General features: G+C 38.5%; 1 protein-coding gene and 1 pseudogene across 1 annotated transcript; one reads left to right on the forward strand and one right to left on the reverse strand.

Annotated features, from left to right (window-relative positions):
- The window catches only part of LOC138005360 (uncharacterized), a 3,045-nt pseudogene extending 2,554 nt beyond the window's left edge, over nucleotides 1–491 (reverse strand).
- Nucleotides 492–13,491: 13,000 nt separating this feature from the next.
- LOC138005361 (uncharacterized) lies at nucleotides 13,492–14,193 on the forward strand. Its single transcript, XM_068851604.1, has one exon. The coding sequence runs from the start codon at nucleotides 13,492–13,494 to the stop codon at nucleotides 14,191–14,193; it is 702 nt and encodes a 233-aa protein (XP_068707705.1).
- Nucleotides 14,194–14,532: the final 339 nt, after the last annotated feature.

The following is a 14,532-nucleotide window of genomic DNA, read 5'->3' on the forward strand; positions in this document are numbered from 1 at the left end:
TAGCTTGTCTGAAGAACTAGGTAACCAAATAAATCTGACTGTTCGATTGGTGGCAAACATTCCAGATTGAACTCCTCATATGGGATAATGAAAGGGTCAATACCCACAACCGAAATTTTCTTTAGGTGTCGCAGCTTTACATGGCTTTCCAAGGCCGTAGCATACTCTGAAAGCACAGGAATCTTGCTGCTAAACTTCTTTATTTCTTCTTCCTCAATTTTCGGGGATAAATCCATACTAAATCCGCAAAACAGCTCAAAAAACGCGAGAACTACCCAGAGAAGGCTTACATTTCCATATAATTCCATCACACTTCGAGGGGCACAAATATGGCGAACGTCCATATTTGGAAAGCACTGTGACGTCACGTGAAAACCAAAAATAAATTCTCTTGTGCTGGCTGTAATGCCAGCTACATTGGCGAGACCACTCCCCACCTTTGTACACGTGCTCATCTCTTGTCGGACATGTTTACAGATACCTGCAGTCATCTAGGGCCTGTCATGACTCTTGTAATACAGAATGTTTCACGATCCTAGATTCTGCCGCCTCAAAATTCCAAATTAAGATCAAAGAGGCATTGCACATTAAGTGGGAAAATCCCATTCTTAATCAGCAGTTGAGGCATTTAGATTTGTCTCTTTCTTTTTAATTACGCTGTTCTTTTGTCTTTTATTTTATTGCTATGTGCGCTATTTTTGTTTCCTGCGCATTTCATACTACATATTCAAATTGTACGCAAGTTCTGACACACTCGGCATGTCATGGCGGCTGGTCGCACGTTTCCATGCAGCGTATTTTATTTTGTATTCCTGTTTTGCGTGGTTCATCTAGTCTTTCAACGACATCTTTTCTACAACGTTAGTCACGTCTCTTCACATCATGGTCGAGGTTGCGCTCAGGGAGTTTTTCTTTCGCCAAGAAATGTCGATCTTTCAGGGCTTTCTTGTCCGTTCCATGTCCGCCATATTGGATGCTCCGCTAATGGTGCTGCTATCCTGTCACGTATTGTCCGGGGGAAATTTTCGAAAAGAAGAATATTGTACGTGGTAAACGGCTCAGCATCTTTCAACCATGAGTTGCTGAAAATTCAACTCAGCAGAGACGTTCATCCAAAACCTGGCCCAGAAACCGGTTCGGTTAATACAACAAGCAACGAACGTTTATTTAGTCGTCACAACACGCAGAAGGATATATCCTTCTTTTATGCTAACGCGAGAAGCATTGTTAGTAAATTGGATGTGTTTCACTTGGAAGTTGCTAATAAGGCTTATGATGTTGTTGTTTTAGTCGAGACACACCTGGACTCGTCAATAGCTGATGGTGAAATCTTTCCGGCTAATTATCTGGTCTTCAGGCGTGATCGAATGTTCAACGGCCGCTATGGAGGAGGAGTTTTGATTGCAGTTCGTGATACCTTCAAATCTTCATTAAGGGATGACATGTTGTCGGACTCTGAACTGATTTTCGTAGATTTGTTTTTTCCAAATGATCGCAAGATAACTGTAGGTGCCTTTTACAGACCGCCAAATGCAGACACCAAACCTTTGTTGGATATGCAAGATGTTCTTCAAAATTCCACACATCAGGATTTGGTTATTATTGGAGATTTTAATCTACCTGGAATAGATTGGTTTGATGTTAGAGCTACATGTGATTCAGCTAACAATTCCCTTCTGATCGACATCATCCAAGATAACTTTCTTACACAACTTGTAAATGAGACAACTAGAGAATGCAATATTTTGGACCTTGTGCTCACGACATCTCCCGAGCTTGTACGCGAGTTAGCTGTCGGAATTTTATCAACGGTTAAACTGTATGCGGATGATACCAAGGTTTATAGAGAGATCTCTGACATAGCTAGAGACACAGTCATTCTTCAGTCCGACTTATTCCACCTTAAGAGTTGGTCTGAGACCTGGCAGTTAAACTTCAACGCGAACAAATGTGAAATTATGCGAGTGACACATAATCGTGATAAATCTGTTCCAAATTACTCCCTCGTACCGCGTGGAGAACGTCTCAGCTCAGTGAGTACTGTAAAAGACCTCGGCATCACAATCTCCCATGATCTCTCGTGGACTTTACACGTTGTCGAGGTGGTCAATAAGGCCAATAAAGTTCTCGGTCTAATCAAGCGAACAATCGGTTCTGTAAACAAAGAAATCTTTTCCACAATGTATAAGGCTCTTGTGAGACCAATCCTCGAGTACGCTTCCCCTGCATGGTGCCCTTACTTGGTTAAGAATATTGTTCTCTTAGAAAAAGTTCAGAGAAGAGCTTCTCGATTGGCCTTAGGCCAGCGAAGGGGAGAGATGTCATATGAAGATCGCTGTAAACTGTTGCGTTGGTCGCAGTTGACTGACAGAAGACTATATTTTTCTTTGATTGAATGCTATAAACTTGTATTTGGATTGAATAGTCTTTGTTTTCGTGACTTTTTTGAGTTCGCTTCAAAACGTACCAGGTACAATCATAACTACAAACTACAAGTTAAATCGGCGAACTGTAATTGTTATAAATATTCATTCTTCGTTAAAATTATTCGCGAATGGAATGACCTGCCTGCCAATGTTGTTGAGGTAGGAAATTTGAGACGTTTTAAAATAGCTCTTAAATCATACATGTGTATTTCTTAGGTTCCACTTATAAACATATATTTTTGATTTTTATTTTGGAAGTTTATTTACATAGGGTTAACCTCTTAAACTTCTTTTTAGGGTATTACTTGTATTTATTTGTTTATGATACCTTAAATAAAGTATGTATGTATGTATGTATGTAATTTTGTAACGTGCCTTAATATAAATTTAAGTGTACAACCGTTAAAAAGCTAATTTGCAACTGAAGATGACATGAGTATGTCGAAACATGTATTGTAAATTGAAAACTGTCGTTTCTTTTTTGAGAGTTATTGTTACTCTGCTATCTTTACGTCTATGGTTAAGAAAGTTCGTTTCTTAAATCTTCAACCCCAGACATATCAGCTACAGTCTCGGACAAGATTCGTTGGAACAAAACACGACTATACAGATCTGAAGTTTTCGCCGCTCACTCTCCCCTCACAATGTTGTTTTAACGTGAGGTTTCTGAGCCTATTTGCCATGACAACATTGCGGGAGGGCAAAGTATTGTAAAGTGTTTCAACAATTTTGTCCGGGACTGTATTTTTGAGGAATTTCAGTTATGAAAAGAATTGGCGTGAAACATGCTGCATTTTAGGAGCAGAAAGCCCTTGATTTCTAGCGGACTAGAGTGAAATGTAGCGCAACATTTGTCATAAATTCGGCAATAACTGGAAATATACATCATATTCAGGTTTGTTTGAATTTGGTTGGTTGTTTCTCGTAAAAAAAAAAACAACATAGAAGGTTGACTATGGCTGAGCATGTTCTCCTTGGAATGTTCTGCTTAGGAATGACCTTAACCAGGATGAATTTGCAGAGGCTGTTCGAGTTTTATTGGGTGAAGGAAAATATCGTAATATCTGAGTTGTTAACAGGAAATGCTGGCTGTGGCAAAACACTTTATAGATCCTCTAAATTCTGTTTTCGAACCGTTTTGTAATCCTGGTACGACCACAATCGGTTTGGTTGGTACTGTCAGTACTGACAGCGATGAAGTGATTTTCTCAAATGACATTCTTTGGTCTCCCTAACTTAACGCACAACACGATTTTTCACTTCTTCTGGAAGGCCACAAAGTTCCTTTACTTACACTCAAAACACTTTCTGTACGGGATGTTGACTTTTCACCCGATTCTCCAATATTTTGCACCAGCAAGGAAGAGTTCACCTTTGTTAGACCAATGGGATACTGCAAAAATGCGCGTTCACTGGTCGAAAGTCTTTTCATTCATTTCATGCAGCGCAAATTACCGAAAAAGAGCAACAGTGTATTTCCATATGCTCCCGTTTTATTCAGCCTTGATCTTCTCACAAAATCAATTCGTGTGCATCTGCAATTCCACGAGTCACCAAAGAGTCACCATTTTTAACAAAGCTTTTTTGGTGAGAAATATGCACAATTGAACCACGATGATAAAACAGTCAGAAAGGGCAGTAAACACAGAAGGTGAATCGATTGTCTTTGACACTGTAGTAGAAAAAATAGCCATTTTAGAGGCAAATGTGCATGGTGACGTTGTCAATACACTGAGAAAAAATATCTTGCTAAATCTAATTAATATAGTGGTGAATCGTGCATACTAACACAATGTCGTTGTTTTCTTATCTTGTTGCTTTTCTCCAGCGAAATTATACTCGAAAAAATGTTAGGCGATATAAAATTAGCCTACAGTGGAGTTGTTATGAAAAAACAGTCGGTAGAAACCGTCTAATACTGTAAGGTTTTCAAACTGTGTGTCACCATTTTGGTAAAAAGTTGCTCACGCACAGAACTTATGCAAACAAGTTTTACATCACGTGTCATAAGTTTCTATCCTTGTTCGAAATTTGTGTTTTTGATAACTATAACTTGTGTTTCCTGCATTTCCATGTCTCTTACCGACAAAAATTGTGGAAGAGTTATAAATCAAAAACTTTACTAACATAAAAAGTATTCTTTTAATTTTTCTGGGACTTAATGAAGTTTTTACTCGAGTAACACTGGGCCGGGTAATACATATATATGCAAACTAATTTTAAACCATAACAATATTTGACAATTGGCGATACATCGTCATTTTCTACAAAATACCGCATCAGTTCGTACTTTATACGAACTCCTGAAGGAAGAAGATGCATTGATATACCTGAGATCAAACTGGGAATTTTGCAGCTCACTAGCCCAGGGCCGCTACCAGCACAATATTTTCCGCAGAGTCTCTGATTTATCTTGTTGTTCATATTTCCCACTGCAATCTAACACAGCTAACGAAGTCATGAAGATCCCTTTGGCCACGTAGGAAATGTCACAATTTTTTGGCCAAAATGCCAAAATTTGTGCTGCAACCCTAAACCCTAACCCTAACTGCTTGGACATTTGTAGGAAGATTCTAATAATGAAACCCTATCAAGCAAAGCCTGAATTTAAGGATATGAAATAAAAACTGGTGGTGAAATTTCGAGTCGTGCACTTTAAAAGAGAACCGAAGATAAAAATTGAATACTTTTTTCCTTCACCAAATTTGTAGTTAACGGAAATATTCGAGTATTTGAGGGGTTCCTTACATTTTGACGGCTTTGTGAGGCCAGAAAATCCGTATTGATCACTTGATGCAAGTCCGCCATTTCGACAGTACTATAGCAGGCTTGGGCGCTAAGCGTGACGTCATTGCACACACTTGCGTGAACGCAGGAAACTTGAAAGCTGGTTCAGTGCATTATTGTGGCCTGTTCTAATAGAACTCTCAGACACCAAAAGAGTTATAAGTTCATCGTTTCCCTGTTGAAAATGAAGTCCTTCTCAAAGAATGGATCATCCACATTTAGAAGGAAAAACTTGCCAAATATCCAGCAAGTAACATCTGTTCGGATCATTTTCAACCCTCCTGTTTTGAAGGTATCTTGGCCACAGCGGTAGATGCGGCAGTTTTAAACCTCAAACAAGAAGCGCCAAAGGCCGCCAAGCGTGAGAAGAAAGCTGCATACATCAACGTCGAAAAGCTCATCATCGAAGCTGCCGTTTACAATGGTGATGAGACATTACAATTCCCTTTCTACGGGCATTTAATGGAAATTAAACTAGAATAAGCTATAATCTTGACTGACTTGACTCGACTTTCCACGCTCTGTATCCATTCCAGAAAAGCCGCACAAGCTTTAAGTGAATCCTTAATAGTTAGTATTGTGTCGTTTTTGTTATATGTATTTCCATTTTGCATAGCTCTTCTGTCATGTTTTTCAATCTTGTTCTGTGGTTTACAGGGTAAAAGGAATCAAGCCTTGTAATGAATATCAGCCATTACTACATCCCTTCTTTCTTTCCATCAGAAATTAAATGTTAAGCTGTTATCACTTAACGTAAGAGGGCTAAACAGTTGTAGAAAGCGAAGACAAGTTTTTCGCTGGTTGCATCAACAACAATCTGACATGATTTTCTTGCACGAAACTTATTCCTCCCCGGAATGTATCAAAAGATGGGAAACGGAATGGGGAGGCAAAATCATTTCCAGTCACGGCTCTTCTTATAGTAGAGGAGTTACGATTTTATTCAAACCATGACTCTATGTCAGCTTTGAAAAAAATACCGCAGATAATTATGGCAGATGTATTTTAGCCGAGATTGTTATTGATGGTACCAAAATAGTTTTGATAAACGTTTATGCACCAAACGATTTAACTCAACAAGTTGTATTCCTCAGAGATCTTTCAAAAGAATTTCTAAGCCCATATGCCAATGATAATCTCGAGCTAGCAGGTGATTGGAACTGCACAATTAGCACTTCAGACAAAAAAGGAGGTAAACCGATTGACAGCAAAAAACCCTCTCTCAATGAGCTTCAATCATTAGTTCAAGTACACAATTTACTCCTGGCGTTTCAAGAATCCAGATCAACCTGGCTTCACATGGGCTAACCCATCAATGAAAATACAGTGTAGACTTGACTACTTCCTTATTTCAAAGCGGATAAAAGATCCCGTAAAGAAATGTAAAATACTCCCGAGCATTTATTCAGATCACTCCGCCATCACTCTCTAAATGGTTTTTAACGAAAGTGAGCTACCTTGGGAACCTACATAGAACAGTTAGCTTTTCAAATTCCGGAGTTTGCAAAAACAACAAAGGATTAATTTGGAAATTCGAGCTTTTACGATAGCATTTTCAAAGAAGAAAGCTAAAATAAAACGTGATCAAGAATCAACACTTTTGTCGGAAATGAGACCAAACTCCGGACATCCTACAGCCAATCCCTAAAAACCGAGCTTCAGAGAATGAAATCCAAGCTTTCCAAAATTGCAGACGTCAAAAAAAAGTCCTTAGTAATTAACAATGGTGACAAAATCACAAACCCCAAGGACATCCTCGAGGAGGAGGAGCATTATTTTGAAGAGATCTATTCCTCAACAATGTAGATCCCAACTGCCTAATTGTCAATGATTTCTTTGAAACAGAATATGCATTATCAGAAGAGATCGCAAAAATGGGGAAAGGTGTTATGGCCATTGATGAGCATGAGCCTGTATTAAAGACTATGGTAAACAATATAACTCCTGGAACGGACAAGCTCACCCCCGAATTTTACTGCTACTGATGGAACTTGCTTGGTTCGTTTGTGGTAGGCAGCTTACATTACGCCAGGGAATTATTTCGTTAATTACGGAAAGGAAAAAGAACATCGAATATTTAAAGAATTGGAGACCTGTATCATTACTGAATATAGACTATAAAACAGCAACAAAGAATATTGCTCTGCGCTTTGAGAAGACCTTGCCAAACAACAACAACAAGTTGCAAAAATAGTGGAGACACTTCACCTTCCTGGAGCACTATTAATTTACCTATTATCTCTCACACTGCAGCCCCCCTCCGCCCCCACCCCCCCCCCCCCACCCCCTATCAGTGTTGCTAGCAAGACAAAAAAAATGTTGGAAACTTAAACAGTCAACATTGAAATGGGGAGAGGGGAGGGGAAGTGGGTTTAACTTCTAGATATGGTGGTTACTGGAAGCCAGAAAAGGTGTTTTTTCATGAAAGTGTCTCAACAATTTTGCAACTTGTTGTGTATCATTACTGAATGTAGACTATAAAATAGCAACAAAGAATATTGCTCTGCGCTTTGAGAAGACCTTGCCGAACTTAATTCATCCCTGCCAATCTGGGTATGTTAAGGGAAGATACATTGGGGAAAGCATTAGGCTTATAGCAGACACTAGGCATTTCACTAAACAGAAGAATAGCCTAGGATTAGCTGTGTTTTTAGATTTTGAAAAACCTTTTGACTCCATTGAGCGGAATTTTATTCATAAATGCCTCGAAACCTTTAACTTTGGTCTCGATCTTTGTCAATGGGCAAGAGTATTCCATAAATATATCTCTAGTTGTGTTTTGAATAATGGATACGCCTTAAAACAATTTCCTTTGGGACACGGAGTGCGTCAAGGTTGCCCACTTTCCGGCCCACTAGTCGTTATTGCTATTGAGTTACTGCCGCAAAGTATTAGGTGCTCAAAACAAATAAAAGTATATTACAATAGATGAACACTAAGGAGGTCAACCTCTCCCAATATGCAGATGACAGAACTGTACTTCTTTCTGATATCCAATCAGTGTCAAACTTATTTGATTTATTATCGCTTTTTCAAAGGTGCTCTTTTCTAAAAATAAATCAAACAAAACCTGAAATGATCATGGAAACCCCTAAGGACTTCAACAAAAAGGAAAGGAAAGGAAAGGAACTTTATTTAAGTGTCTAGTCGTTCTAGCGCTGGAGCGCTAATTGGGGACACTGTAAACTAAAATGAACAATGAAAGTAAATCAAGTCAAATGTTGGTTTTTGAGGAGAGGGGAAACTGAAGTACCCGGAGAAAACCTCTCGGTGCAGAGTAGAGAACCAACAAACTCAACCCACATATGACGCCGAGTCCAGGAATCGAACCCGGGCGACATTGGTGGGAGGCGAGTGCTCTCACCACTGTGCCATCCCTGCACCCCAAAGCAAAGAAGTAAACAAGGTCACTTTTGACTTTATTTTGAATCACAAACCTGTCAAAATAAAAAGACTACTCTAATCAAGCAAAAAGCAGCTGAAATACTTTTCTCTCTTCGACAGAGCACTTAAGTTAAACTGGGTCAAAAGGTTATGTATCAACTCGGATGCTCCATGGTAGTTCATACCAAAGTCACTCCTAGCCAGAGTTGGTGGCATGGAACTGTTTAAATGTAACTAGGCTGCTTCCTTCCGTTTAACTCTTTTTGCAATAAATGCAATCTAAATTGCAACTTTTTACAATATTATAGCATTCTTTCTTCAATTCCTCAAAACTGGAACAAACTATTGCAAGAAGGTTCTAAAACCACAGTTACGCCTTCCACCTCAATTGGTTCACTGACATGCAAGACATCATACGTTATGTTGCTAAACCTTGAAAATCTACCTCAGCTCACTTCTGAAAAAGAAATTCTAGGGTGCGGCATTGAAAAGAATGACTTAACTAAAAACTACCTCTTACCTATCAAAGCCACAAAAGTAATTAAATTAACGATGTTTCAATATAAAATTATTCACTGAATTTTACCAACGAATAGCTTGTTACAAAAAACGAAAAAAGGTGCCTCGCCCCTCTGTCCTTCTGAGTGCCAGATAATGTGGTATTTGTTTATACTCTGTACGCAGGCAACTTTATTGTGGAATGGATTCCAGGAGTGGTACTCAAAAACCAGGAATACGAAACTGCTTCTGTCTGAATTTGAGGTTATGTTCGGAATTATTCGTTGTCAAACCTACTGTTTAGCCCTCAACCATCTCATTATTTTAGGAAATGTTATCTTTGTGAGTCCAAAAATACCATTTATACCCAGTGAGTAAGCTACGTTTTCCTTATTCAGGAGATTTCAGTGGTAAACCCGGCGCCAGAGAAGTGAACTTAAAAGCTTAAAGCTGGCTTTTATAAACTTGGCAGCGATAAAAAATTCGCAAAACTGCGAACAGAGTCATGTGTTTACATACATGTTGTTCATTTCTTGCAGCACTCACAATCCACGTGCTTCACTCAGACCCACAATGGCAGCTTGTAGCACTTCTCTTTGCGATCGAAAAGCTAGATCTGCCGGCACATCTAAGCTTAATAGATATCAAGCTTATATGTAGATCTGTTAGTTAAGAGCTATGGGCATCACTATATGTCTGTGCCTGTGGTACGTGTTACCCAATTGAACTGCAGGGTTCCAGTTAATTTTTCCAAGTGGGGGGTTATAAAGACCATTTGAGGGTCACCCACATGTCGCGCCAGAAGAGGCCCTTTGGCTCACACGTTCACACCTTTAATTATTTTGTAATATCCTGTCCCATTTTGACGTCTTTTAGTTTTTTAAGCTTTGGTAATAAATTCAGTTTAAAGATAACAAAACACGCTGTTGAGTAAAATTCACTCATTTCTTCTCAGATAAAGAAAAAAAAAAGTTTTTAAATATAGCTCTGAATCGAATTTTCATCGAAAGATTAATGACAATCGATCTTAAAAAGACGAAGATTTCTGCAGTCTCTGACTTTTATGATGTTTTGTCACGTGCTACGCAATCATAAAGGTGCACGTGATCATCTTGTGTCAACTGAATGAACTACAGGAAAGCATGTTCTCAGAGTAAAATAACGTCTTTGTTTTTTTAATTGTGTTGTAATATTTAACTGAATATTTACATTTCATCTGTTGGGTCAGGAAGCCCTCTTTGTCGGGTTCCTGAGGACGTATCTATTTTGACTTCAGGGTGAACTATTTGCACAATTGCGAGGTTCAGCGGCCATGTAATTGAAAATCTGAACATCCATGAGATACAAAAACAGACTTGCGAATCATCGCAAATCACGATGCTGACAAGCACAAAAGCAGAAGAAATGGTTAATAAATATGAAGTTTGTTACTATCTCAATGTTTTTTTCAATGGGATGCCAAAAGGCCAAGTGGATGTTATGCATAATAGGGCAAGTTCGGGCGATCAAGTTGAGCGTGTGACCAGTTATAAATATTTTTTCACAAATGTCCCCGAATCGTCTAGTATCGCCACTGAAGACAAGAACATCATTCTAAAAGCTTATTCTACGCAAAAAGTAGGTTCTGGAGGTAATTTTGAGAGTGGAGATCAAGTTTATGGCAGACAAGAATAACATGGTTACGTATATTTATAATTAATTAGGTTAACACAACAGAAAGATGCTTACCTTATTTTGACACGAAAATGCTTTACTATTGCCATATTCATAAAGGCCACCTTTTCAAGCGAAATATATTTTGAAACAACCAACATATTTGCTATTAGAGACAAAAACCCCTTCCTATTTCATTACGTGTGTGAAGACAAGAAACTCAATCGTGTCAAATTACACTCCGTGTCAAAAACGCAACTAAATAAATTTCCCACCAGTGTTCAGCATCAAACACTTTACTGAAAAACTCTTTACTTGAATTATCAAGCAACAAATGGGCAACAAGCTTTCCTTCAAATAATTTTTGACTAACAAGAATTAGTGAAATTTCCAATTGTTACCCAAGACTGTGCAGATCCTAGTTGTTCAATTCCTTCTCTGTCTTTGTTAAACCCATATGTTACCAGGGGATTTTCCATTTGGTTTCAGTGTTCTACACTGATAACAGCACACTTGGTAAAATATTAGAAATACAACTTACTTTGATTTCGGCTCGACGGGCGATAGATTATTGTCGAAGTCAATTACTCGCCACTTTTAACATTCCAGATATATTTGTCTTGTTTATCCAATTGACGTTCCATTCTCGAACTCCATAAGGGTATATGTTGTTTAAAGATGCACTAAAACGCCACGCACGTTACAATGACTTTCGACGCCATTACAGGTTTAACAAGAAACTCAATCGAGTCAAACTACCATGTACGCAACAAAATAAATTTCAGGTTCAAACCCTTTGCTTAAGAACCTTTTCCTTGAATAACGATGTACAAAATAGTCGACAAGCTTTCTATCAAATAATTCTTGACTGTCACATTTCCAATTATTTTTTTTACCTGACTTTGTTGAACCCATAAGTTACGGGATAATTTTCCATTTGGTTTCAGTATCGTACATAACACTACACTCCTGATAAAATATTGGAAAAACAGCTCACTTTGATTTTGGCTTGACGGGCGAGAAAGATTGTTTTCGAAGTTCCATTACTCGTCGCTTTTAAGATTCCAGATCATCATCGCCTGTCTTGTTCATGAGGGTATATTTTGTTGAAAGATGCACTAAAACGCCATTCAAGTTGCAATGACTTTCGACGCCATTGCAAGTTAATGAAATATTCTCCCGTGTGCACGAGATAAACCTATGCGTTACCCCAGCCCCCTCAAACCTAACACAACACGTACAGAAGACTCTATGCACAAAGACACCACTTAGCAGGAGAGTGACAGGCACGACTTTTCATGACATGGAAAAAATTTAAAAAATAAAACAACGGAGAAATATACCCATTTTCTGACTGGGATTGCCATACGGTGTTATTGCCATGACAAACAAAACAATAGCAGACAACAGAATCTCATTGTTCATAGATTCCTCAATCTCACGGCAGCAGATGCATTCCTTTTCTTGCTGTCCCAGCCTCCCAGTTCACACAAAAATCAAAACTGCACCAAGTTGTATTTCTACAGAGCCCGGTAAGTGCTATGGTCATCATTCTTTTTTTATAGCGTTCAGTTGAGTTTTTTGTCGAGTTTCTTGTCCACTTTTCTGTCGATTTTGTTTTGGCCGACTTTTTTTGTCAACTTTCTTGACAACATTTTTTTGTAGAGTTTTGTGTCGAGTTTTTAGTCGACATTTGTGTCGAGATTTTAGTCGGCTTTTGTGTCGAATTTTTTGACAAGTTTTGCCCACGGGTTCATGATTATCTGAAGAGAAAGCAAAAGCAACCGAAGGTTCTGTTGACAAGGTACAATAGATTGCGATCGCCTTTTTTTTCTTTTCATTATTGCTTTGCTTTTAGCCTCAAAGACTTCTTTTGAGCTTATTTGTCAGCTGATATGATATCGTTATGTAGGTTTGTGACTTCCTGAACAAACCAGGACTGGAGGAAGATGTGGTGGCAAGTGAAAAGGTAAGCTTACTTAGCTGTAGTGAAGTCTTCTTTGCATTATTATCCCTTAGAAAGATTCGATTGGTAACATGGATAGCGTTTAGAAAATGAAATGTAGAGTCTAGCTGTGCACTTTATCTCAATTTTGAATAACATAAAATATGAATATAAATCTAACTAAGCTTATATATACCATAAAAGCTCTTGGGGAGCCCCCCTTTCAAAAGCAATTTTTATACGAAAGCCGGGGGATTAATTCAAAATAGTGGGAATGTTGTAATTTCAAAATCTGGTAGAAGAATATTTATTTCTGTTATAACTCATTTTGACAAAAAAATTAAAATGTAGTGGATGTAGAAACATAGCTATCTCAAAATAATTGTTTTATGGCTTATTGCTAATTTGCAAAATGCGTATCTCCAGAAAATATTTGTACTTTTTTTGGCTTGAACCTTCCCAAAAAGCATTTCTTGGGGACTGCATGCCCTCATTGTCTGTGCCAAAATTATATTTTAAGTGGTAGATCATAGACAGCTAGAAAAGCAGATGCGGTTATGGGATAAAACATCAGAAACTACCTAGGCATGATTTTGTGGACTGGGACTGGTGGTCAAACATGGCGGTCCACTTTTTCTCTTAAGGAATGAATCTTCTTAAATAGAATCCTCAAAAGGGCCCCCAAGAAACTTTTTAAAGCGTAAAATGACACGTGGAAATCGCCGTCGGCAATGAAGTGAATTGAGTAGCGCGTCAAGCGAGAACTCTTCTCCTGCTGCGAAATGACCCAATGAAGATATGTCGGTAGAGCAATGGAATAAAACTCACGATGATATGTGGAAAATGTTACTGGACATCAAGTCAGATCTGAGCAAGATACTTACCGAAAATCTGGCCCTACGTAAAGATGTGGAAGAACTGAAGGCTGCAGTACATTTCAACGATTCGAATATGTCTGCTCTGAAGACGGCAGTCACTCAAATCGCTGCTTCAGTAAAGAAGTACGAGGAGGACTTAGCACAGCACAAAAGCGCCATCAGTAAACTGGACAAAAGTTTTCACGACCTTGAAGTGAATCAAGACTCTTTGGAGCAGTACACTCGAAAATATAATGTTGAGATTCATGGTTTCCCTGAACAACAGGATGAAAATTTAAAAGATATCATCAGTTCTATTGCGGGTAAATTAAATGTCAATATACGCAGCCAAGATATCGACATTGTGCACCGTCTTTACAGAAAGCCTCCGACTGTAAAGCCAATCATTGTACGTTTCTTATCGTACAATAAGAAACAAGAATTTTATCAAGCTCACTTCAAGCTACATGAGGTTGACCTCAGCAGCCTCTTTCCTGGTGAGGCCTCGCAAATCTTGTACATTAACGAGAACCTCACATCGAGAAGGAAGGAACTCCTAGCAAAGACTCTCAGTTTAAAGAAGGATAAATCCTACCATCGAGTCTGGACCACGGACGGAAAAAAATTTTCTACGTTTATCTGAAGGTACTAAGGCCATCAAGATTTACGAAGAGGCCGATTTAGATAAGTTTAAATAACTAATGAATAACCTGCTTTTCACTAGTGTTTTTTTCCGCTTCTCCTGTCACTAAGGTGAGTTTTACATAACTTCCTTATTACCGTTTAACTTTCTTCTTAGCGGGGGCCTTAGAGCTTCTATGGGATAGACCTATAATTTCGTTCCATTAGTCATTTCTCTTCCTCCGCCTGCTGAGATCAGTTTTGCCACTCGTTTTTCCAAGTCGATTATGGTCTTTTTAATTACATTTGTTTTTATTTTTTTTCTTGTGTGTACTTTAGTTTTTTTATCTCGATCAGCTTA

This window comes from Montipora foliosa, chromosome 6, assembly GCF_036669935.1.
Source record: "Montipora foliosa isolate CH-2021 chromosome 6, ASM3666993v2, whole genome shotgun sequence".
Lineage (NCBI taxonomy): Eukaryota > Metazoa > Cnidaria > Anthozoa > Scleractinia > Acroporidae > Montipora > Montipora foliosa.